The sequence below is a fragment of the Electrona antarctica genome, assembly GCF_951216825.1.
Source record: "Electrona antarctica genome assembly, chromosome: 3".
Lineage (NCBI taxonomy): Eukaryota > Metazoa > Chordata > Actinopteri > Myctophiformes > Myctophidae > Electrona > Electrona antarctica.
In genome coordinates, this window is record NC_136808.1 from 3,725,308 (window position 1) to 3,751,782 (window position 26,475).

General features: G+C 43.7%; 3 protein-coding genes across 3 annotated transcripts in view; 1 reads left to right on the top strand and 2 right to left on the bottom strand.

Moving 5' to 3' along the window:
* Window positions 1-26,475, top strand: part of LOC306920623 (UDP-glucuronosyltransferase 2A2-like) — a gene marked incomplete at both ends in the record, with an annotated part of 303,140 nt that overhangs the window by 70,313 nt on the left and 206,352 nt on the right.
* LOC306920010 (protein kish-A-like) lies at window positions 6,129-6,347 on the bottom strand (the record flags this gene model as incomplete). The annotated part of the gene is made up of 1 exon (XM_079496600.1): window positions 6,129-6,347. The coding sequence occupies one exon, from the start codon at window positions 6,345-6,347 to the stop codon at window positions 6,129-6,131; it is 219 nt and encodes a 72-aa protein (XP_079352726.1).
* LOC306920547 (cobalamin trafficking protein CblD-like) lies at window positions 7,309-8,259 on the bottom strand (the record flags this gene model as incomplete). The annotated part of the gene is made up of 1 exon (XM_079497360.1): window positions 7,309-8,259. The coding sequence occupies one exon, from the start codon at window positions 8,257-8,259 to the stop codon at window positions 7,309-7,311; it is 951 nt and encodes a 316-aa protein (XP_079353486.1).

Sequence of the window (26,475 nt, forward strand, 5' to 3'; positions counted from 1 at the left end):
CTTCTGGGCACAGGTCTCCACCAGGAGGATAGGAGTGTGTGTGTGATGTTTGGCAAAATGTTTAGGAGCAATATAAACGTGTGTGTGTGTGTGTGTGTGTGTGTGTGTGTGTGTGTGTGTGTGTGTGTGTGTGTGTGTGTGTGTGTGAGTGAGAGACGCGGCTTGGCCTGTTGTAGCGCCACCATGAGGCTGATTTGAAAACTGCAATCACCACAATCGGATGCTGTGTTGAGTAGTTGTGGCGATTTGTACAAAACGGGTACAAAGTGGGCTACTCCTGAAAAGTTTAGAAGCCAATCGTAGCCAATGAGGGTGGATTATGAGAAAATATTAGAAAATGTGTTTTACATATGTCGGCCTCCTGGTGGCGCTATAAAGAGCAGATGTGAAAAATTCCAGGCAAAGGTTTTTCCTTGGCCTCTAGGGAGTTGGCATACAAAGTTATCCACAGATCCGTGCAGTTAGAGGTAAAAACACTTTTCGGCCAGTTATAGCGCCACCATGAGGCTGAGTTGAAAATGTTCATGTGGCATTTCTTCCTCGGCATGTGCATGCACAATTTCACGGAAATCACACAATGTGTTCATGATTTGCAGCATTTTGTTTGAAACTGAGCACTCCTGCGAACTTTGGAAGCCAATCTTAGCCAATCAGGATGGAGTCTGAGAAATCTGAAAGACCCGTTTTGTTGAATGGTTCTAGAGAGACTGTGTACCAATTTGCGACAAAATCTGTAGGTGTACTGTCCAAAAACTTGTTTTGCACAAAGCGGCCTCCTGGTGGCGCTATAACAGGCCGTTCTGGAAATTTTGGGGCAGAGGTTCATCGTTGGCATCCAGGGAGTGTGTGTGAAAAATGTGGCATCGACCGGGTTAACGGTGCCGGAGATTAGCTGTTCACAGACGGACGGACGGACGGACACACACAGACACACGGACGGACGGACGGACGGACGGAGTGCAAAACATACCGACCGGGTTAACGGTGCCGGAGATTAGCTGTTCACAGACGGACGGACAGACGGACACACACACGGACACACGGACGGACGGACGGACGGACGGAGTGCAAAACATACTCTCTCCCCATGCCTTCGGCCTGGTGGAGACAAAAAGGAGAGCATAATGGTAAGGGAGAGTGCCCTACCAAATGTTTCTGTTCATCTGTTGGCACTGCATGGCATTCACAAATGTAATGATTTAATTTACATTATAGGCCTACATGTTGTTGAAAATGCTAATATCAAAAGCATTATGCAGCTGTGGTGTTTTTGAGGCTCAGCTTTACTTTCACTAGAGTTTGTGATGACTCAGTTCAGCAGCTGTTTGGGTAAAGCTAAAGCAATACAATGGCTGTTCTGTTTTTGTTGGATTATAATTATTCCTCTTACAATGAAATGAATCATGCATTTATTTAATGGTTGATTCAAGTACAACTAAATGGAGGTCTGGCATGTGATTATATGAACAACCTTGACTTTGAAAATCAGAAAGAATGCTAAAAGGAAACCACAGCCAATTTGCGAGGGCCCTCCTATCCAGCTTTTGGTGTGTGTCCACAAACATTAAATTCTCATTGACAATGAATGGACAATTTGACATCATAGTGTCTGAGCAAATAGACTTGGGGCTCTATTTTCGTCCATGCTAACCCCTTATCCCTAAACTACTTTTGCCTTTTTTTTGAGTGGTGTAAACCACTCCTACAACTGGCTTTTGTGTGCAGAAAAAAATGAGCATGGTTGCTATGTTCAAAATAATTTCTGACGTAATTAAATCACACCCGGGTGAACTGGATGACCGTAGCAACCATGGTCATTTTCTCTGCACAAAAAAAGCCAGTTGTGAAATCACATCCAGGTGTGATTTCATTACGTCAGATCAGAGCTGATCAGGCTATATAATACCTTGCCTTATATAATACCTCACATCGGACAAAAACTCCAGCTGAATCAACTTCATGGTCACAAATCATCACATCAGAAGACGAGTCTACCTAGCCAAAGATCTTTAACGTCAGACATTACGTCAGACCACAGCTGATCATGCTATATAAAACCTTACACCACTCAGTTCACACGGGTGTGATTTTTTTTTTACTATTTTGAAAAATATTTTGGAATTGTAAAAATAGCCAATCTACAAGCTCACAATGTGTCGATGTAGTTTGGCTATTTTGACTATTCAAAAATGTTTTTCAAAAAAGTAAAAAAAAGTAGTTTAGGGATAAGGGGTTTAGCATGGACGAAAATAGAGCCCTATAGGCTACAGTAGTTTCTATTTCACGTCATGTATGATGATAAGAACGCCCCTCACTTCACACTGGTGTGATTTATTCCAAAACAAAAACAATGCCATCAAAAAGATCCTTCCAAATGAAGTTATAATAAAATCTTCAACTTGAACATTACAGTTATGAATCCATTACAATCTGCCAACTGATCTCCGCCAGTCAGTCACAAAGCATTTAGCCTACTGTAGAAATATTTGTTAATTAATTAATTTGTTCAAATAATTTACAGAAATGCATACAAAACTATATGAAAATGTGTGTCAAAAGGATAAAACACTAAATAACTTGAGGGCTTATTTCCATTGTGGCCTTTGCATTACATTTTTGGGGCGAGGGTGGGGTCATACATTTTATGGCACTTTGATTTAACCTGCGCTTCCTAGTTTGAGAATGTAAAATTATTCAAAGTCATGTTGCAGAGAACACTGAATAATCAATCAGGGTTAGGTTGTGGAGGTCAAGACTGAACATGGTACATACATGGTTCCCTACATTTCTCCTCGTGGTCTATAAAGAAATCGTAAAGTGTCGAAAATCGTGCACTTCACGATAAAAGCATGACATTTGGAACACAGTTAGGGCATGCCATAAGGAACATTTTGGCTATAGGGCCGTCGCAGATTTGTCCCGTGGTGACCATGGCAGCCATTTTCCAATATGGCCACCACCTGCTGTTATTTTACCAATTCAGGTTCTAGACCACTTATGATCTTGATTCTGGTGACTAATCCTACATTTTCAAGGATGGGAGACTGGGAGTACAGTGGTACTATTTAAAACATGCTAGATAAGGGGTTCTCAACCAGTGGGTCGCGACCCCTCGAGGGGTTATTTTTTTTTTTTTGCAACTGAATGGATGTAAAGTGGAAATGAAGAATTTACATATAGTACACATAGTACATGCATACACCTTCCCTAATGATGATGGTTTCAGTATTTATTTATGGTGTATTGTCTCTATTATTAAGGTTATTGTAGCAGTCAATTTATATTGGGGGTCGGGAGGGGGCGGGGCAGGGGTCCCGAGACGTTGCCAAAGCATTTTCGGGGGTCCCCGGCCAAAAAGGTTGAGAACCCCTGTGCTAGATAATAGTGAAACCATCTAAATGTGTAATATCGATGTAGTACTGTACTGTACATGTTTTCAAACTGTGACATGTGAGAGTCAAATTAGCCCAGGACATCAGCTGGCATACTCCGTGTCCCCCTCAGACCCCCATCCAGCTCGCCAAACAGCTCTGTCCCTGAACTGCCAGTACCTGACATGGCCAGAACACTAGCCCTTGTATCCCCAGATTCCCCACCAGATAACACAGTGGAGTAACAATACAGGGGGGCATGGCCTACCTTCCCTGAGTTCACCAACATAGACCCGAGTGAGTTTGCCCGTCTCAAATTATCACTCAAACCTGCTGCCATCCTTTGTTCAAGTTGACCACCTCAAGCTTGAATAGGCTTGCCTATTCAGCAGGTGGCGGCCAGTTTGAAAAATGGCTGCCATGGTCACAGAACAAATCTACAGTAAATAGTACCACTGTATTCCTCGTCCTTGAAAATGTAGGATTAGTCACCAGAATCAAGATCCTAAGTGGTCTAGAACCTGAATTGGTAAAATAACAGCAGATGGTGGCCATTTTGGAAAATGGCTGCCATGGTCACCTCGGCACAAATCTGCAATGGCCCTATAGCCAAAAATGTTCCTTATGGCATGCCCTAACTGTGTTCCAAATGTCATGCTTTTATCGTAAAGTGCACGATTTTCGGCACTTTACGATTTCTTTATAGCCCACGAGGCTGGGCTATAAAGAAATGTAGGGAACCATGTATGTACCATGTTCAGTCTATAGGTGTCTCCCCCTTAGGTCATCTGGGGCTGGCCTACTAATTGTTCACCCCATAGTTGGAACAAAACATGGGGAAGCAGCATTTCACTATTATGCACCACAAACCTGGAATAATATTCCAAGTTATATTAGGAAATACCCAACCATAGCTGTTTTTAAGTCTAATTTAAAAACATATTTATTTAATATTGCCTATCCTAATGATAGGCAACAGCTAGGTCTTGCCTGAGCTTTTAATCAAACGTGGGCGTATTTGTTCTAATTTATATGCTCCTTTATCTTACAGTATTTATCTTTGTTCATTTTTGAAGTGCACTGTTGCACTCTGTATTTGTTTTTATTCTGTAAAGCACTTTGAATTGCCTTGTGTATGAAATGTGCTATATAAATAAAATCGCCTCGCCTTGCCTTGCCTCGTGGCCGACGCTTACCTGAACAAAACATTGATTACCTCAGAAAATGGGCAGATACGTTACAGTTCTGCATGGTACTGAAGACAGAGCTGAGTGCGAGACTGCAGCCCCACCCTAAGAGACAGGGAAAGCTAATGCCTACTGTCCGTTCTGTGAGAATAACAAACACTTCCTCACTTATTCCCTTCTTGACAATGGGTTAGAACGCACAATGCTTCTTCTCGCTGCAGTGGAAAGACTTGGCCTCAACGGAACACATGACGATCCGCCCTCAGAACTATCAGGCAGGATGTGCAGACACTGAATGGGTCATCAGTGTCGTATTTTGTGTCCCCAGCATGTCAGCCAAACAATGTTACCAAATCGAAGGAGCCTTCACCTCAAGTCACCTGGAGCTGGGTGAGCAATCATATCCTCTATCTAGCATCAAATCAAAATACAGACACTTGGCCAGACTGCCGCTACAACAGTTTGAAAGGGTCAAACCCCTCATCCTGATTGGGGCAGCTAGACCACCCCACCTAATCACATCAACCGAGCAAGTGAGCTTGGGGCCTCCAGGTGGGCCAGCAGCCATCTGCACATGACTGGGCAGGACCCTGCAGAGCCCAGCCAGAGCCCTGGAATGCAACCTCCAGCCAAGACAATGTATGTTGACTAACAGAGCCCCAGAACACAGAGCTCATGAGAAGTGTGGAGAAACACTGGAAGGAGGCCACCAAGATACAATGCCCCAGAGACCCAGAGTGTGCCACTGCCGCAGCAACGATATCATGAGAGGCAAGTCTCAAACACTGTGCCTGAAAGTGACGAGTCAAAGGTCAGAAAGCCCACCTCCTGTAAAGTCCTGTCAGTAGCAAACCAAACGTAAATAAACCCTCACCCAACCTCATCCTTGAGAGCTCATCCTTGAAAATGTAGGATTAGTCACCAGAATCAAGATCCTATGTGGTCTAGAACCTGAATTGGTAAAATAACAGCAGGTGGTGGCCATTTTGGAAATCTGCAATGGCCCTATAGCCAAAAATGCTCTAACTGTGTGCGGAATGTAATGCTTGTATCGTATTCCATCAAAATACTGAACGTACATGCTGGACTATTACTCGAGGCAGAAATTATATACATTTTGTATTTCTTTAATTATTCTAATAATAATTCAATAGGTCTACAAATGTAATCATGATGCAGAAAGAAAAACAAAAAGGCTTCAATTGGCAGCAACTCCTGACGATGATGACCTGAAGATGCCAGCTATAGGATGTCATGATCCACATGGAAAACATGCTGTTATTGAACCGTGTCTTGTTACACCATCTATAGAGGCCGCTGCAGTGATGTTTCTGTTGTGCCTCCAAGAAAGGCTCCAAGAAGGAAGGAATACCTTTATTAGTCCTGTGGGAAACTCTGTTTCGTCTTCACCCAGCTGTAAATGTTCCATTTGGACTGCTGGTGGTGGTCCCAACGTTGAGAAACAGTGGGCGTCTTGCTCAGGGAAGACTTTGACATGTATTGCTGGGGGAGGTCCGTATTCTTTGTCTTGCTCTTTGTAGTCTGGTTCTCTCTCATCCTTTGTGGATGGCTACTGTATAAACAGTATGCTGAACGCCATAATGAGACAACAGCAGGCCACCCACGGACTCTTCCGCTCGCCTATTCTGGCACACTTCCAGAAAACCCCTAGAAAGCCAGACTTATTGTTGTCCAGCAGGCTTGGGGCCATTGCTCTGAAGTAGGCACAGGTGCATATGAGCAGAAGAACCACCGTTAGCAGGGACTGGAAGTTGAAAATGGCCGACATCCTGGTTGGTGTTCAAAGCCGCGTCAAGGTGTAAGGGTTGGAACACGGTTTTCTACTTGAGTTTGTGAGGCAGTGATGCCGTCCGTCTAGACCATTCCTATTATCTGTGAAGCGGGGAAATGCAGTCCAGACTGTTACTATAGCGGTGGGTAGCCAAGGGTGTGTGGTGCAAGACAGCTATGAATGATCAGCATGAACTTAGGCCGATGGTTGAAAGACTGCGGTCTGGGCAGATATAGTAAATAATCAGCAGTGAGTATCTACAGATAGTGTGAAACGCATTTAACGTAAGATTTTTTATTCTACCATTTCAGCTTAGGCATGACATCGCCTGTGATATAGATTATAGATATCCATATGTAGTCATTGTGGTGTAAGTGTGACATCACTGATATTACGTTCATATTTGGGCAGATGAAATTAAATGAAATAAAACAGAATTTGCTACATAATGATGATTGTTGAATGTGAGGATTCACGTTACAGTCAGAAGGCCTTGTACCATAGAGTATATAAAGGATAGAGACCGAACTGGAGCACTAGCCCCGCCCCCAAGCTATTCATTTCGATGAAGTTGCTCAGTGGCGTTTTGAAGCACCCGGAAGACTGCCGGAAGTACCTCGTCCGGGGTGACGTATGGGTGACGTAGGGAGTGATGGTCCTACGTGTCCGTGCACGGGTCCGCCTGCAGTCCTTCCTCTTACCACTAGGGCCCAGAGCTTCAACGTTGGAGCGCCTCACTGGCCCCTTGCCTTGTACCCACCCGGGCAGCATGCGTGCGCAACTGCGCATGTGCGTGCATGTGGGACGGGGTCTTTTCAATTCCCCTCAATGTCACTCAGTCTCTCTGTCTCCTTTACTTGTACACATGTGCTACATCAACAAACAATTTTCTAGCTGACTGCGTTCTAGCTGACTGCGTAGTGTTTGATTGTGTGCTTATGTCTGTTTGTGTATTGTGTTAATGAGATGTAGGTGCGTATGTGTGTATGAGCGACAAAGCCTTCTGCTCTGCATCTAAGCTCCATTGTGATAGGCAGATTAGCATGTTATATTTGACACTGTTGGCAGGTGCGTCTGTGAACATTGTCCCCACAAACACACGTGTTCCCCACAGAGAGTGCCGGATCACTTTGCAGAAGCCCAGGTCCTCGATCCGAAAGCCCAGGTGACGATAACGGTCGCCTGTCTCCAACGGCGTGTTGTTGGTGTGAGAACCGAAGAACGCTAGGCCTGACGACGGATCAATGAAGTCAGCCCAGAAGCCTTCTGCATGCAGTGCATAGCAGATCTCCTTTGCTCCGGCAATAAACCTGTCCAGCATCTCTTCCCGCTCTTTGTCTACATCTTCAGTCCAAGCGGCCGTATCGTTTTGAGCTTTTTGGGTTACCGTGACAACCAACATTTCACCGAATGAGGCCTCAGGAAACTTCAATTCGAATTCTTCCTTTAGCAGCTCAGGACAGGACTGTATAGCACACTCCACGTTGGAGTTACCAAAGTACTGTTCTGCTCTGTTTATGGTCTGGAATCGTGGAATCTCGTCACGCTGGATCTCCACAGTTAATTGGGATAGCACAAGCTCGTGCCTCTCGCTGTTGGAGAGGGCAGACAGCAAGTCGGGGATCATCCTGTGGGCAGAGTTCTTCTTCTGTTCTGCTATTCCTTCCAGGTGGCAGTCAAAACCCACGTCACCGGGCAGCCGGAACCTCAGGTCCAGAGGCCCAAATGGTCCCATGGCCTTGTCCGGCCACACCGTCTTGGGTGGGATGAGGGAGACATGGGGCTCGTCAGAACCAGAGGAGGAACCCGCTGCAGAGAATGCTCTGGCTGCGGCCCCACGGCGGACCAGTGTGTGGAGCCCCGGCAGGTAGGTCACCATCCGAGCTCTGCTGCAGAGCACACTGGACATCCTGTTTGGCTGCTCTGTCCTGTTGTCCAACCTCTAGTAAATGGTATCCAATTCCAATGTATGTTATATAATGTCTATTAGGCTACCTCAAATAAATATGTTTAGTTTTAAATGGTCCAAAATGGGGAGACTATAGCGGCACTGCTGTCCAGATACACCAATAAAATAACTCTCCAATGCTTTCATCATAGTGAGCGAAGCCTGAGATATATGGATGATTGGCACCTATCTGAATATAGAAACAGGATGACATCACTGTTATTATGTCATAAATAGAGAAGAACAAGGGGTATATCCATGACGAATAACCATGACAACATCAATGATAATTCATAAGAGAGGTTGCGTCATGAAATCATAGTTACCAACTTTTCTATGTAGTAGTGAAATTGAACACATCATGTTCTGTTGCTGTTCCATCGCTATACCATTCAGTACAACCCTGTGCCTATGATGATGTATAGATTAGAGAATGTTTGTTACGTTAATTTTCTTCTCGTAACATGAAATTACTGTATATGGAGATGATATGGGCCAGATGTTAAACATACATGACTTGATGTAATTCTACAGTATAAATATGTCTCACTTTGGATTTATGTATGTAGGTTTGTGAAGTCCCTGCAGGGCCCGTAGAAGGACGTCTTAGGCCTGACTCACACCTTTCGATCTAGCATACAACATTGATGCATGCTAGATGTAAAGAAAGGGTTTGTTTACATCTTGCCCCAATGCATTTCCAATGGAAGTCACATGGTTTGACACAACATTTGCGTTTTACGGCTTTCGGCTGTGTTTCGACTGCCCCCCACCCCCTCATACAACACAAATGTTGTGTCAAACCATGTGACTCCCATTGGAAATGAATTGCGAGCTTGCATCAGTAAACAAGTCTCATGCATCAGCTATACATCAATCTGTTGTGCACGTGTGAGTCAGCCCTTATGCAGTTGTCTACTTGTGTCTGTGTCATTATGCTAAACCAGACATACAATAAAACGTACAATAATAAATATTTACATCACACTGCCTTGGCATGAACTGCCTGGCATGAACCATGGCGGGTGTTATGGCCCCTACACACTGTAGGAGTTTTAAAGTTGTCGGCGAGTCATCAGATCGTCATGTATTTCACACAACAGGAGTCTTTTTTTGAGTGGTGTAAACCACTCCTACAACTGGCTTTGTTAGTCTGTCTGTCTGTCTGTGCGCAAAAAATGAGCATGGTTGCTACGGTCACCCAGTTCACCCGGGTGTGATTTCATTACGTCAGACCACAGCTGATCAGGCTATATAAGACCTTACACCACTCAGTTCACACGGGTGTGATTTTTTTTAAATCGGCTGTCATTATATCTGTGTGGCTTTCACACTAAACGATTGGTCGCCGACTAGGGATAACACACTGCAAGAGTTCACCAAGATGCGATCCAGACCCGATATAGGCTATACACATCATTTGTTTTTTATTCCAATAATTCCTTTTGACATCTCACGCACGTGCAGGATGCTGTGATACAAGTGCGGGACCGACACAGGACGCCCCTCTCTCTCTCTCTCTCTCTCTCTGCGTGCACGCCACACGTGTACACACACACACAGGATAGCCAGGCTACAAAGGGCGAAATGTTTGTGACAGCGTGTAGCCTACGTGGGCTTTAACTCTCTGTCTCTCTCCGCGAGAGCGCGTGCACACACACACACACACACACACATACACACACACACACAGACACACACAGAGAGAGAGAGCGCACAAGGTCCAAAGGTTTGCTCCAATGCTGTTTTATCAACATTATTCAAGTGAAATGAGTCGGTTTTATAGACTATTTAACAGCAACATTGGGCTAATATAGCTACCATTGTACGACACAGGACAGGTCCCAAGGAATAAAGGTTATATATATTATTATCATCTGATCATCTATCGATACAGTCGATGACTGACAGACGGACAGACAGTGTCAGTGAGTGCTCTCATTGGCTGCAATACAGGACTTCTTGGGACGTGGTCGCAACCCATGTCATACTGTACGATGTCCAGTCGGCCAAATATCAAACCTTCTTGATATTCAGAAACGGTCTGGGAGGCATCGGCGAGCACTTTTATAGTTCATCACTGTGATGAGTGAATGAAATGCATGTCTTGTTTATTAATATAATTTAGTAATAAACACTCATTAACTAATCATAATGCCAATACATACAAAGTACAATATTTCCATCTAAAATGTAGCGGAGCAGTATATAAAGTAGAATTAAATGGAAAGTCCAAGGATCTCTAAATTTAACTTAATCACGTGCAGTCGTTGAGAACTTAATTTTCACCAATGAAAGTCATTACAATTACAATATTTTGCTCATATGACATTTATTCACTTTACTAGAATGTTTACAAAACAAACAAGAACCGATAGAAATATATTTAATCAGGCCCACGATTCAGAGTGTGTCACATCTGGAGATTACTAATTCAAATCATTAGTGCTTTCCCACGTCTTTATCGGCAACACTCCATTTCACAGCCCATGTGCAGGTAGTTTATTTCCACTTTTAATTATATTCTGAATGCTAATGTAGAAATAAACCAAACATTTACCAGCAGGGACATCTTTTTCATTTCACGCTATGATGCACTACTGTGTTTATGAAGCAAGAGTGTCCGTGTCTGACGGCGCATTAAACAAGGATGACGTGTGTCACTTCCAGGGCTTAATTAACTATCTAATCTATTCAGAAAACACAACAGGGTCTAATAACAGTGTGCAGTCAGTACTTGTGTAGCGGTCCCCTCGGTAGTCATGCAGTTGAGGGGAGGGCTTTTGAGTTCTTTTAAATAAATTAACTTAACTCTGATTAACTCAGTTTTAATTATCTTGGATTTCTTTTACTAATAAAATGCTCAAGCTGTTTTTAAAACCACACTATCATGAAATGACCTTTTTATGCAGTTTTAACCCAAAGCATATAGTAATAAGCATTTTTTAACTTCAGTATTACCTTAGCGCTTACTTGTAACCAAATGAACCCTCTATTCTAAACAGAAATAGGCAATCAAATGAATTCACACAAGTCAGTATATAGAAAAATAGTTCTCAATTATTTAGTTCTCTTTGTGCAAAGATTGTGCAAAAATAGTAAATAAACAAATACAATAAAATACAAAATGTAAACAAGTGCTCTGTGAACACTATAGGTTCAAAACCTTAATAATATACCCCTCTTCCTTCAGGAATACAAATATCCAAAAATACTATTATTATGGTAAAATACCAACAAATAATACCCTTTCAAAGATATTAATTGAATGTAAAACAGTAAACACACTTTAAATTACCCTGAGTCACTTAAGGACACCTATGCTAAGTTGTGGGCCCACACACACACACTCACACAAAGACACAGTCCCTTAAAGCCGGCAAAACTATGCTAAGTTCCCCAAAACCTTTAAGTTGCAGGCCTGTTTGTTGCTCGTGTGCGTTGTGGCCTCAAACCAGCAATGGTCCCTTCACTCCTCAGTGATCCAAAAGAAAGATGACGTTTCTGTAGCTCCAAGCTCAGTCACTCACAGGTGTAGGTATAGCAGCAGCAGCCTAGCATGTGTGCAGTCCAGACAGTATCCTCATCCCACGTTGCCAGAGAACTTTGAGTGAAGCTCTGGTTGTTCTAGCTCTAACTGGAATGTCCTCTTTGTGTCTTCCAGTCGAAAACAACAGACTACCACATCAACAGTCCAACTGTGGAAGTTAAACTATGTCTAGAAACGTCTGTCCACGTGCAATGAACAGACACTAAACTCACTGAGCTAGCGTTAGCATTAGCGTTAGCATGTCAACACAAACCAGACAGTCACTGAATTTCGTGTAGAACATTCAGCTTCTCCAAACGTGTCGATTGTCCTCTCATTCTGACTGTTGTGTAAACACTCTTGAGACACAACATATACACGCAGGTTTGTGCACTGCAACTTATAATATAAACAGAGTTTATCTGAATAATACTGCTCACTCATTCCGCCTCTTGCGCAACATCTCTCCTCCAACCGTGTCCCTCTTTTTCCCTCCGTGCAGCAACACACTCTCTCACTACGTTCCCATACAGAATGTTAACCCCATGAGTGCTGGTATAGAAATAACAGATTCACGTTTCTTTTAAAACAAAACAAACAAACTCCTAAAGAATGTCATAAAGTTACAAAACGTTTTTAAACAAAACACTTCATACTTTTATAAAGGCTTTTAACACTTTTTAAACAAACCCTTATTTAAATGATTTTAATAATAGTTAAGCATAACATATTTCTTAACTGGGTTACACACTCCCCCTTCTAAAGGCTTTGATGTCCTCATCAAACAACATAAACATAACCTCAAAAGTTATGAGCAGAAAGGTGCATGTAGTAGCTTAACCTTTCCCTATTTTGATAATCACACCTCTATGAACTATTGTGAGAGGCTGATCTCTTGCTCTACCAGGCTCATCATAAGTTAACCTAATGACTGGTTTCACGGTTCTCTTTGGGCGGGTTTCTGGTTTGTTTGTCAAATTAGACTCTGTCTCTTTCTGGTTATCGTGGCGAGTGTTAGACTCAGGATCGTTCTCTTCTTCGGGATCACTTTCTTCCTCAGGAACGGAATCTTGAGCGGTATCCACTTCTTCCACGATGTGATTCTCCTCTTCTGAACTCTCATCCTCCGATAAGTCCTCTTCAACAGGATTTCCATCTGACTGTTGAGCATCATTGTCATCTTGGACGAGGTCTGACGTTCTGGCAGTATCTCTTTCCCTTTGTAGGATTTCATTCAGGTAAGTACTGTACTTTTTCTTAGGTAAGTAGTGCTCCTCTTCTGAAGATGAGTCTGTAAGGTCATGTAACTCTTGCAGAGCTTCCTCTTCGTCAGGTAAGACTTTCTTTGTTCTCTTTTGAGTCTCAGCTCTTGTCCTTGGTTTGACAGGTGAGTTTTCCTCCTTACTCACAGTCGGCATTCTCACTAGTTGTCCAATCGGCAGGAGATGATCTCGATGAAGGGTTTTTACTCCTCCTTTTCCATCTTCAGGTTTCACTTTGTACACAGGAAGATTGGGCATCTTTCCCAGCACAACGTAAGGGATAGGACTCCACCGGCTCTCCAGCTTGTGTTTCCCCTTCAGTCCTAAGTTCCTCAGCAACACTCTGTCGCCGATATCCAATTTCTGGAATCCGACTCTTTTGTCGTAGGACCTCTTGTTCCTTTGGTGTGTCTTGTCGGCAGTTTCAGAGGCAAGCTTGTAAGCTCTCTGCAAGTCCTCTTTCAACTTGGCTACGTAGCGGGAATGGCAAGCTTCATCTTTTCCGTCCGGAGAAGTTCCAAAACACAAGTCTACTGGCAGTCTTGCTTCTCTGCCGAATAACAAGAAATAGGGTGAGTACCCTGTAGCGTCACACTTGGTACTGTTGTATGCGTGAACAAGGTAACCAACGTGTTTGCTCCACTGTCTTTTCTTCTCACAGCCTAGAGTTCCCAGCATGGAAAGTAAAGTTCGGTTGAACCTTTCAGGCTGTGGGTCCCCTTGAGGGTGATACGGAGTGGTCCGTGACTTTCGGATTCCCATCATCTTCAAGAGTTCCTTGATTAACTGACTCTCGAAATCTCTTCCTTGATCGGAATGGATCCGAGCTGGTAATCCATAATGTAGGAAATACTTGTCCACCAGTATCTTCGCAACGGTCTGCGCTTTCTGGTTCCTGGTGGGGAAAGCCTGAGCGTAACGTGTAAAGTGATCAGTCATTACTAACACGTTGCTGATGCCTGCAGAATCTGGCTCCATGGACAGGAAGTCGATGCAGACTAAATCCATCGGTCCACTGCTCACGATCTGGTGTAACGGAGCTGCTCTGTGACACGGAGTCTTTCGAGTGACACATGCTCCGCAATTCTTAATGTACTGTTCGACATCACATGCCAGTTTAGGCCAGAAGAAGCGGCTTCTCAACAAGTCTGTAGTCCTCTCTACACCAAGGTGTCCCAAGTCATCATGTGAGGCCTTCAACACAACTTCTCTGAACTCTCTTGGTAGGACGAGTTGGGTGACTTCTTCTCCAGAAGGTCTCTTACTTAAGCGATGTAGCAGCTCATCTTTCATCATCAGCTTTCCCATCTCTTTCTTCAGACGAGCCAGTTCTGGGCTGGAACCCTTTCCTTCAGGCCATTTTCCTTGCTTCACAGCTTGAACTGCAGATCTGATGACTGCATCTTCTTCTTGGGCTTTAATCAGGTCTTGCTTTGACATTTGGCCCAATGACTTCAACTCCAAGTGCGTCGGGAATGCATAGATGTCAGGCACACAGTCAGGAGAGGCTCCTAACTGATCCACGTATCTTGGTGGGTTGATCAAGGATCCAGGGATGCAGACTTTCTTGCAGATGGATCTCACACCAGTCTGTGGTATGGTCTCCCATTCCTCTTCACTCTCATCCGTCATCCTGGACAACAGGTCAGCATCTATGTTGTGTATGCCCGGTCGGTACTTGACATCGAAGTCGTATGTGGACAATGCAGACAACCATCTGTGCCCAACCGCACTAAGCTTGGCAGTTGAGAGCACATACGTAAGTGGGTTGTTATCTGTACGCACTGTGAATCTGGCACCATACAAATAATCATGGAATTTATCCACTATGGCCCACTTCAGAGATAGAAACTCCAACTGGTGAATTGCGTAGTTTCTTTCTGGCGGTTTCAACTTCCTGCTGGCGAATGCAACTGGCCTCAATCCTTCATTGTGTTCTTGATAGAGGACTGCGCCAAGCCCTTTCAAGCTGGCGTCCACGTGCAGGACGTATGGCTTGTTTGGATCTGCGAAAACCAAGACAGGTGCGTGGGTGAGACAGTGAATAATCTGGTGGAACGCTTCGGTGCAGGACAGGTCCCATCTCTCACCGAAGGGCTCAGAGTCCTTAAGGTAAGTCTTTGTGCTGTCTTTCTCTTGCTTCTTACCCCGCTGCCTTGGGGCATAGCCTTTAGTGAGTTCTGACAACGGCCTGACGATGGCTGAATAGTTGGCGATGAAACGTCTGTAATAGCCACAGAATCCCAAGAACGACTGAAGAGTCTTCAGGTGCGTCGGCTGTGGCCAGTTGGTGACTACTTCAATCTTGTTTGGGTCAGGCGAGACTCCATTGGCCGACACAATATGTCCGAGGTATTTCACCTTGGGCAGGCAAAACTGACACTTGTCGACTGAGATCTTCAGTCCAACCTCTGCAAGACGATCAAGGACTTTGAGAAGTCGCTCTTCATGCTCTTCCAGAGTTCGGCCAAACACAATCAGGTCATCTAAGTAAACTAGGACCTCCAGCAGGTTCATGTCACCCACAGCCTTCTCCATTAATCTTTGGAACGTGGCTGGGGCTCCAGTTATTCCCTGTGGCATCCTTTCGAACTGGAAGAACCCCAGTGGGCAGATGAATGCCGTCTTTTCCTTATCTTCCTCGGCCATGGCGATTTGATAATAGCCACTCCGCAGGTCGAGTACGGAAAACCACTTGCTTCCAGTCATTGAGTCAAGGACATCGTCGATGCATGGAGTTGTATACTGATCTGGGATTGTTCGGCTGTTGAGCAATCTGTAGTCGATACACATCCTTACGCTTCCATTCTTCTTTCGAACAATCACGATTGGGGACGCGTAGGGACTCCTTGACTCCTTGATGATCCCTGCACGCAACAGTTCTTGAAGGTGCTTTCTCACGTCTTCCACGTCTGCAGGAGGCAGACGTCGAGAGCGCTCCCGGAACGGTCTTGTATCTGACAATCGGATCGTGTGCTCTACGTCCTTGGCTAATCCGACATCCCATTCATGGAGTGAGAACACCTGAGACCTTGTGGACAGCTTTTGACGGAGTCTTCCTTTCCACTCTTCTGAGACAGGTGAGTCTCCAAAGTCGATCAGATTAGCATCCAACTCCGGTGCTGTTGTCTTGGAAGGAGTGAGTGGAGTGACAGCGTCAGTCAGGTACATGTGTCCGATGACAGTTCCAACTGGTATGATGGTCTCTGTCAGCGACTCATTTTGGACAAGGATTCTGAAGTGGTTGATGTTCACTTCTTCGCTGGGCACCACCATAGGCTGCAGCAGCAGACCAGCTGGGAGTGGAGCTGTAGGCGATGAGTCAACCATCAGAACTTCTTTGTTAACTTGGTGCTTGAAGTCGACTTTGCAGACTGCACTGCAGTCACCACCAGGAGGTATAGTCAGTGGGCCTGGGCCTTGCCATGTCACATAACCAATATCATCCTCCTCTTCAATGGTTGTTGCAGTACCATGCGGTCTTAGCTCCGTCTCTCTGCGACAAGCTTTAATTCCCAGGGTCTGGGTGATGTCAATGCCCTTCTCCTTGCATTGCTGCACCAGACGTCGGACATGACTGGCATTAGTCCCCACGATGACAGGAGTTTGGTCTGCAGTTCGGGGGCTGGGGCAGATAAGAGCGAGGACTGTCACGATCTTGTCAGCACCTGCTACTTTCGCTGGGTATTCAAGATCAACCACCACATAACCGCGGTAGGGGTAGCTGAGGTCAGACTCACTTAGGCCCCAGAGGGCTAGACCAGACACTGGACGTATTTGGACATCAGACAGGTAGGTTTCATACCAGGACTCGAATATAATGGTCACCTGAGAGCCACTATCGAACAAGGCATCACAAGAATATCCATTCACTTTCAGCGGTACAATGCTTGGTGGGCCAATCAAACCTTCAGGGATGCCAGCAGGCTCTGATGTGGTGACAGCACCTTTCTTGACACCAACTTGGCTGGTTGTAGCATCACCAGACTGCTGTTTTGTCACCTTCAACGCCTGAATTAGCTTCTTTATCACCTTGGCTTGATTCTCAGGGCTCCGGCACTTGGTCGCGTAATGCCCGTTCTCACCACACCGATAGCAGAAATTCTCCTCTGACTTCTTCGGTGGTCTCTTTGGGGAGTTGGAGAACTGGTTAGAAGCCTCCACTGTCGAAACTGCAACTGCAGCATCTGGCTCAGTTACTTTGTTCTTGACTTTCTGTTTCATTCGTTTCATTTCTTTCTTCAAAGCAGCTAGTTCAGAGTCTTGGCGGTTCTCTGGACCAGGTGGCGTACTCATGTGTGTAGCCTCTGCGTAGTCTTCTTTGAAGTGGGCTTGTTTGGTCACCACTGATGCAACCATTGACTTTAGCTCTTTTAGTTCAGCCTTTAAGTTCTGGATCTCAGTCTGTTTCACATCCACTTCTGGGTTGACATGTACTTGGCGTACTGAAGCACTGAGCTTCTTCCTAGATGCCTCGTATTCCTCTTCAGTGCGAATCTCACTCAAGAGCTGTAGAAATGTTGGCGGAGCAGTCTTCCTTTCACGCAAGCGCAGCTGAATCAGCATCAAGTCTGAGGCGGTAGCACCCCTCAGCAGTTGCTCCAGTCTGGCTTTATCCATGCAGCTAGCAGGAAGGCCTCCTCTCTGTATCACCTTCGCCAGAGACCGTTCTAAGCGTCTGAGGAAGTCAGATAGCTTCTCTCCTGATTGCTGTTGCATCAGTCGGAATGCGAAGTAGAGATCATCGCCAGACTCAGCACTTCCAAACGCACTTTCAAGGGCTTCCAAGCACTCTTTTGGACTGGCGTCTGGGCTGGCGTGTCGCACTGCTTTCACTATTTCTAGGGCTGGCCCTCTCAAGCTTCCCATTAGTCTTCTTCTTTTCTCTCTGTCAGAGCAGTCAGTCTCCTCCACCATAAGCCATGCTTGCTCTAGCCAATGGTCAAATGGTTCTTCTCCTGGTGGGGTTGGTAGGACTCCTGAGAACATGCGTAAACGAACATAGTGTCCCCCATCAGACGGTTTGTTTGTCTTGTCCAACAAATCACCGACGGCGCGTAGTATGGATTCAGTGGAACTTGTGGGCGGTTCTGTACTGGGCATTAGTGCTTTAAGGTCCTCCATTGTCTTTCCTTCAGCCTGTAGTAGCCCTTTTAGTTTATCATTAAACTCTTCAGCAGCTGCTTGTGCTTCTCCTATGATGATAATAGGCCACGCCTCTCCACCATCAATAGGCACAACTTCAGGAGGGACACTCGGATCCTTAACTGTCTCTTTGGTCTCACACAAGACCATCCGACGGTTCAGTCTTGCACTGAAATTCTTCCCTCTGACACGCACCCGTCCCAAGCACTTCACAGTTTCAATGGATTCTTCCACTTTGTTGATCTCCACATCTTCTGGGACGATGGTCATCAAGGCATGAGTCACATCTAGGCCCTCGCCACGACACCAGCTCTTTAGCTCTGATATAAGTGCGGTTTGATCCATTTTAATACTGCTTGTAAGTAAACTTTGAAATGTAGCTTTTTTATTTATTTTTTAGCCTACGTTAACTTTTTAATTATTAATACTTAGAAATCCAAAATCATCTCAGCAGTGCCTCCATTTTATGTAGCGGTCCCCTCGGTAGTCATGCAGTTGAGGGGAGGGCTTTTGAGTTCTTTTAAATAAATTAACTTAACTCTGATTAACTCAGTTTTAATTATCTTGGATTTCTTTTACTAATAAAATGCTCAAGCTGTTTTTAAAACCACACTATCATGAAATGACCTTTTTATGCAGTTTTAACCCAAAGCATATAGTAATAAGCATTTTTTAACTTCAGTATTACCTTAGCGCTTACTTGTAACCAAATGAACCCTCTATTCTAAACAGAAATAGGCAATCAAATGAATTCACACAAGTCAGTATATAGAAAAATAGTTCTCAATTATTTAGTTCTCTTTGTGCAAAGATTGTGCAAAAATAGTAAATAAACAAATACAATAAAATACAAAATGTAAACAAGTGCTCTGTGAACACTATAGGTTCAAAACCTTAATAATATACCCCTCTTCCTTCAGGAATACAAATATCCAAAAATACTATTATTATGGTAAAATACCAACAAATAATACCCTTTCAAAGATATTAATTGAATGTAAAACAGTAAACACACTTTAAATTACCCTGAGTCACTTAAGGACACCTATGCTAAGTTGTGGGCCCACACACACACACTCACACAAAGACACAGTCCCTTAAAGCCGGCAAAACTATGCTAAGTTCCCCAAAACCTTTAAGTTGCAGGCCTGTTTGTTGCTCGTGTGCGTTGTGGCCTCAAACCAGCAATGGTCCCTTCACTCCTCAGTGATCCAAAAGAAAGATGACGTTTCTGTAGCTCCAAGCTCAGTCACTCACAGGTGTAGGTATAGCAGCAGCAGCCTAGCATGTGTGCAGTCCAGACAGTATCCTCATCCCACGTTGCCAGAGAACTTTGAGTGAAGCTCTGGTTGTTCTAGCTCTAACTGGAATGTCCTCTTTGTGTCTTCCAGTCGAAAACAACAGACTACCACATCAACAGTCCAACTGTGGAAGTTAAACTATGTCTAGAAACGTCTGTCCACGTGCAATGAACAGACACTAAACTCACTGAGCTAGCGTTAGCATTAGCGTTAGCATGTCAACACAAACCAGACAGTCACTGAATTTCGTGTAGAACATTCAGCTTCTCCAAACGTGTCGATTGTCCTCTCATTCTGACTGTTGTGTAAACACTCTTGAGACACAACATATACACGCAGGTTTGTGCACTGCAACTTATAATATAAACAGAGTTTATCTGAATAATACTGCTCACTCATTCCGCCTCTTGCGCAACATCTCTCCTCCAACCGTGTCCCTCTTTTTCCCTCCGTGCAGCAACACACTCTCTCACTACGTTCCCATACAGAATGTTAACCCCATGAGTGCTGGTATAGAAATAACAGATTCACGTTTCTTTTAAAACAAAACAAACAAACTCCTAAAGAATGTCATAAAGTTACAAAACGTTTTTAAACAAAACACTTCATACTTTTATAAAGGCTTTTAACACTTTTTAAACAAACCCTTATTTAAATGATTTTAATAATAGTTAAGCATAACATATTTCTTAACTGGGTTACACTTGTATGCCAAATCTGCAGTGGCGTGCACAGATAGACACTAGGGGGTGCTAGAGCACCCCCTGCCCTTTTGGCAATGTGCCCTTTTGAAAAAAAAGAAAAACCTTTTTTTTCTTTTTTCTTTTTTTCCTCAAAAATAGCAGACCTACAAGCTCGTAGCGCGCCACTCGGTGGCGCGCTATGAGCTTGTAGATCTGCTATTTTTCAATAGCTAAAGCATAACATAATGCTAACACCAAAAGGGGTTCCCGCCCAAAATAGATTAAGGCAACCGGCCGGTTCCACGCGCTGCACAAGGTGCCCTTTTTTTAACTTGAGCACCTGCCCCTCTAAATGTCTGTGCACGCCACTGCAAATCTGGAACCGAATGGAACTTCATATTAGGACAGCTGACCCCTCCATAATGGATGGAGGTTGTGGTTAGGGACGCTTCGCGTCGAGATCTAACCATCCTGTCTGGGTTAATTTCTCAGCAAGGACTGGCTCGCCGTCAATTATCGCTTGTGCAATGTTCTCCTCTCTCTTTGGTAGTACCGCAGATATGGGATGAGAAGGTAGCAGAGGCACGGACATTTTGAGGTGAAATACATGCTCAGCATACATGTGCTGAAAATGTAGGAACTTTAGTGAAGGATAAAGGTGTCACCATATTTCACTCAAAGCCTGAAGTGAGGATTAACTGAAGCAGTTACATTGATTGAAGGCACTAAATTAAGCAACTTTAACTGAGACCACCAAGTTCCCATGTGGCTATCATATATAGTTAGATGGAGTCAGGCCTTTGACTGAAATAAGGTCAAAACATTGCAGTAAAATAATAATAATAATAATAATAATAATAATAATAATAATAATAATAATAATAATAATAATAATAATAATAATAATAATAATAATAATAATAATAATAATAGAGCTGTGTCAGGCTGTCTTAACATTGTCCTGGTATTATGCTTTGGTCTAAACACACTCTAAAAGCAGCTTCAATAAAACCGTTAAAATAATGAGATTTCTCAGTCAATACGATTCTGGCAAACATAGCAAAGGCACCTTCATTAGGGCTCTTATAAAACACATATTCCCCAGGGGGTTTCAATGGCCTCCATTAAAGGTGATGAATTAATTGTCCCTACTTTGGTAATAAATGACCTGCCGGAGACGAATGTATTAATGATAACCCATTCATTTGAATTAAGAAACAAAGTGAACCTTGCTGGAAACAAAAGACCAGCCTGTCTGGACTGCAGCGGTTGCATTTTTGGCACATTTAATTAATAGCTATCACTCACATATTGATTCCATTTCTGCTACCATTCTCTTTAGTATAAATGATATTATCAAGTTATGGACTTGGACAGATTTCTGTTCATTCCTGATATACAGCAACCTGCTGTATATGTAACCATAGGAAATGCATCCTTCTCCTTTTAACTCTCTTTCAAAGTCCTTGGGCCAGTTCAGGTAAACAACTTATTATGGAGCTTGGACAGCTACAGAAAATGAAGATGTATGAGACATTTTCAATATAATAATGGTCCAACTTTTGTTCCAACATTTAGGCACTCTAAAACAATAATTTGTGTGACATTTTACAGTACTTGCTAGAGTACAAATGTAGGATATTGCATTTGAGGGATTTATAATGGCTAATAATGTGGACGATGATGCTCCAGCCTTGAATCTGAATAGTAGCTATAGGCCTATACTGTAAATCATTGTTTTATTCATCTTCTTCGTGGACTGATAGTGGAGCTCGAGCTGATGGGTGACTCACTGCCAACCAAATGAGACAGTATATCTCTGCTGACGGGAAGAAACCACCTAACTCCAAAATGTTCATTTTTGTTTAATTTTCAGGTAATTAAAACCCTTAGACTCCCGTTGACGGTTTTGACGGATTTAATCAATAAATCCAGACCTCCCGTTGACGGATTTGACGGGCTGTCAATCGGGAGCCTAATCGGGACCTTAATGTAGCAAAATGTAGCATTTTTTGGCTAATTTGGCTAACGGCCGATGTAATGTTCCTAAAACCGTCCGAAATTCGCGCGTGCATGGTCGATCACGCACGCGCATGATTGCGCATGCATCGCTGCGTAAAATGCGATGTTTTGGGCTTGATTAGAGCTTAATTTGACTTAGTTATGAAAAAGACGATGATAGCTTAGCATTCCGGACATCTGATGTTGTTGCACACTAGCAAAGCTACTACCGGATATTTTGATCCAAACCGGATGTGGTCATCGTTCACTCGCTCCTTTTGGTCAGAATCGGCACAATGGTGACGTTACCGCCACCATCAGGACTGATTGTCCCAATACTATAGTCTTGCCCCGTCAAAATGAGATACAGTGTGTAAATCGCGGATTTTTCTTTTGGCATTAAAATGATGAATTAAAAATATGAATATATGTCACAAAAGGGCTGCTATTGGGGGTGGCACCCCAAGGGTTAAGAAAACCTTATATTTTGAAAACAAAGCAATACTGCCTAATCAAAGTTGGTGTTGTGACTTTATATATTGTCAATGACTTGCATGAGAGGGGGAGCGGTGGTGGAGGCAGCTGCTTTAGCAGACAGTTTGAGGTTCCAATGGAGTTAAGAGGTTTTTTACTACTTTCCATTGGTTCAATATTTTCGAAACAGCACACAGACGTAATAGTAAGAGAAATCTATGAAAATCTGGGAACTAAATCGTTACCAAGAAATTTCTTCACCAATGTGTTTCTAAAGGTGTCTAATAACATGTACTAAAAGTTTGAAATTCAACTCCTGTGGGAAAGTTGAGTTATTAGCATAATATGTGACCATACCCATAACATCCTATATAAGGCAAAAAAGTCCAAATTTCATCATTCTTTAAGTAGCATGTGACATATGAAACTAGGGTGTTTGCATGATTCTGAATCCATTCCAAGCATTAGTTTTGCACAAAAAACACTCCTTGGGAGGAAAACGGCCACACAAACGTGATGAGGTCAGCACATTTGGTCAAGTGGATATGGCCTAATTAGCCCAAGGAGTGTTTTTTGTGCAAAACTAATGCTTGGAATGGATTCAGAATCATGAAATCACCCTAGTTTCATATGTCACATGCTACTTAAAGAATGATGAAATTTGGACTTTTTTGCCTTATATAGGATGTTATGGGTATGGTCACATATTATGCTAATAACTCAACTTTCCCACGGGAGTTGAATTTCAAACTTTTAGTACATGTTATTAGACACCTTTAGAAACACATTGGTGAAGAAATTTCTTGGTAACGATTTAGTTCCCAGATTGGTCAAATACCTGATAAAATGCCCTTACTATAAAGGGTGTTCAATAGCACTGATTTTCAGTCTTCAGTCTTCTAAACTTGACATCGAAAAAATGCCTTTAAATGTCTTGATGAATTGACCACAATGGAATAATTGTACCACTGTACTATTTACTAACTGTTAATAAAGTATTCAATAAATAAAAATCACACCCGTGTGAACTGAGTGGTGCAATGTCTTATATAGCCTGATCAGCTGTGGTCTGACGTAATGTCAGTGACCATAGTAACCATGCTCTTTATTGTGGGCCCCACATACAGGTACACACATAGGTACATAGATACAGACAAAGCTGGTTATTGGAGTGGTTTGCACCACTCAAAAATAAATAAATATGTGCTTTTCTCATTAAGACTACAGAACTCACTCTAAGTTGTAAGTTCTCGCGGGGGGCATGTTCTCTCCTCCGCGTCATCAGCAGCACCCACACCCTAGGTGGGGATAGCGAAAGGGCATTTCTCTCATGATCTCTCCTTGTCCCCATATCCTACAAAAAAAGAGCACAGAGTATCAGGTATGTTCTGTACCATGAAGCTTACTTACTTTTTCTTTTTGTACTTTGAAGGCCATGCTTTCATACAACAACATTCTTTCTTCTTCAGATCACATCAGCATTTACTACAAGTACCTAACTCAAAATGATCCCGGCAATACGGGGGGAGTACTCTCAGCAGACACAGCTGTGCTAGAATGATAAGCAGGTCGTACTGTAGCAGAAAACACAGGACTTAAATCCTCTGATTCCTGTCCAAGTTTGACACTTGAAGAACGGAGAGAGGACATGCGACGAGGTCCCCTGTCATCTATACTTCACAGAGGAGTGTGGATTTGGGACGCAGAGGTGGCAGCAAAGCTGTTATGAGGCATGGCATACAGAGTGTCGCACAGATTCATGGTTTTCTTCAAATTTTCAGGCAGAATAAATGTCACCATTATCACACCTACAGTAGGAGATTTAAAACAAATCTTTCTTAAATTACCTTTAAGAATCAAGAATCAGAATTTGAATCAGTTTTATTGTCACGTCACAGTTTTACAGGGGGAAGAAAGTGGTCGTGCCCATCATATAATGAGATCAAGACAGGGAAAGAGAGTTTGAGCACGTTCTTCTGTGTGGGTCTTAGATATTTACAAGCTTTTGCCACAAACAATACAACCAAAAGGTATCTTAGCTTATTTTCAAGTTTTGCTACAAATTGTACGCACGCACATGGAAGTTGGGAACCATGCAGTGTATTTTTGCAGCAGGGCTCAGATGGCTGTATGCTGATGGAGACTATGGATAATGAGGATAGGACACACATACACACACACACGCACACACACACACACACACACACACACACACACACACACACACACACACACACACACACACACACAGAGATGGTGATCCACTGAGTGGACTGGAGACGGACGTGCCAATCATTGATTTACTCAGATCAATGATTCACAACACAAACTGGGCATCACCGACTGGGAAGGTGGCACCCACTGAACTGGAACATTGGCCTGGCACACTGGGCAGCAGTGGGCACAGTTCAGTGAGTCTAACAGGTTGGAGCCAGTGCAATGTCAAGGCAGTCAAATACAGTAGGTGAAGGATTTCCATAAAATGTGGATTTTTCTTTTCACATTAGAAGGGATACATTTTCCTCAGTGACCCGGGGCAAAGTGCTGTCTTTTGGAGTCTAGCGGTCCGAGTATTGGTATTTTTGAGTGGTGTAAACCACTCCTACGACTGGCTTTGTTTGTCTGTCTGTCTGTCTGTGCGCAAAAAATGAGCATGGTTGATGCTGATTGGTTGATGCTGATTTCATTACGTCAGACATTACATCAGACCACAGCTGATCAGTCTATATAAGACCTTACACCACTCAGTTCACACGGGTGTGATTTTTTCAAATGTTAGTGAACGTGGATAATCCACATTCATTAACATTTGAAAAAATACCATCTCATCTGTGATGTGTCTTGTGGGGGCGCCACTGAACAACGATAGGCGGGAGGCACAGCAAGTTTTGCCTACGGGGGCATTTATTGAGGATATGACAAGTTCAACTTAAATTCAGCAAACACAGTTGGTTAACTGGCACACAAATGGGTAACTTAGGTTCTTCCTTTTTCTAGGGCAAAACTGTTTATATTCGATAATCAGTCCAAGTCCTCCTATCGGGACAGTGTCCCTTTCACTCTCCTATTCCTTCAGGAGTGTATTTTCCATATGGGTTCCTCTTCAGGATGCCTCCATCCCGGGGTTGCCTGTGTAATGAGAAACACTGTTAGCACAGAGTCTGGACAAGTGGAAATGAGAGGGGATGTGTGTGTTTGTGGAGACCTACCGCCAGATTGCCACGTCAGTGCTCCCTCCGTGAGTCAGTGGAGAATGAGGCGGAGCACTCATCTGTGCCCTCCCTTTCAAACGTTACGCGCGCAGTGTAACGTTTGTGCAGTGTAACGTTTGTGCAGTGTAACCTCTCAGGACGGGTCGCTGTCTTCTGGGCTGTGCTCCGCCTCTGATGCTCCACTGACTCTCGTTGGGGTGGCGCTCTGACGGCCCGCTGTCATGCGACATCCCACAGTGTGTGTACCTTGGTTCCACCCTGGAGGCAAATCTTTCCGGTGATAAAATGGCCACCAACGTAATCAAAAAAGTCAACAAAAGAACAAGATTCCTTTACAGGATCTCCTCACTGGTCAACAAAAACACCTTGAAGACCCTAACAGCAGCCCTCGTGCAAGGTGTCTTCGACTATATGCATGCACCTATTGGTACCACAGCACCTCAAAGGCCCTTAAAACAAGGCTTCCCAAAACAAGACTTCCCAAAACAAACTGGTCAGGCTACTACTGGGCCTCACCCCCCGAACCCACCTCACCCCTGCCCACCTTGACTTGGCTTAGGGTTGACAACA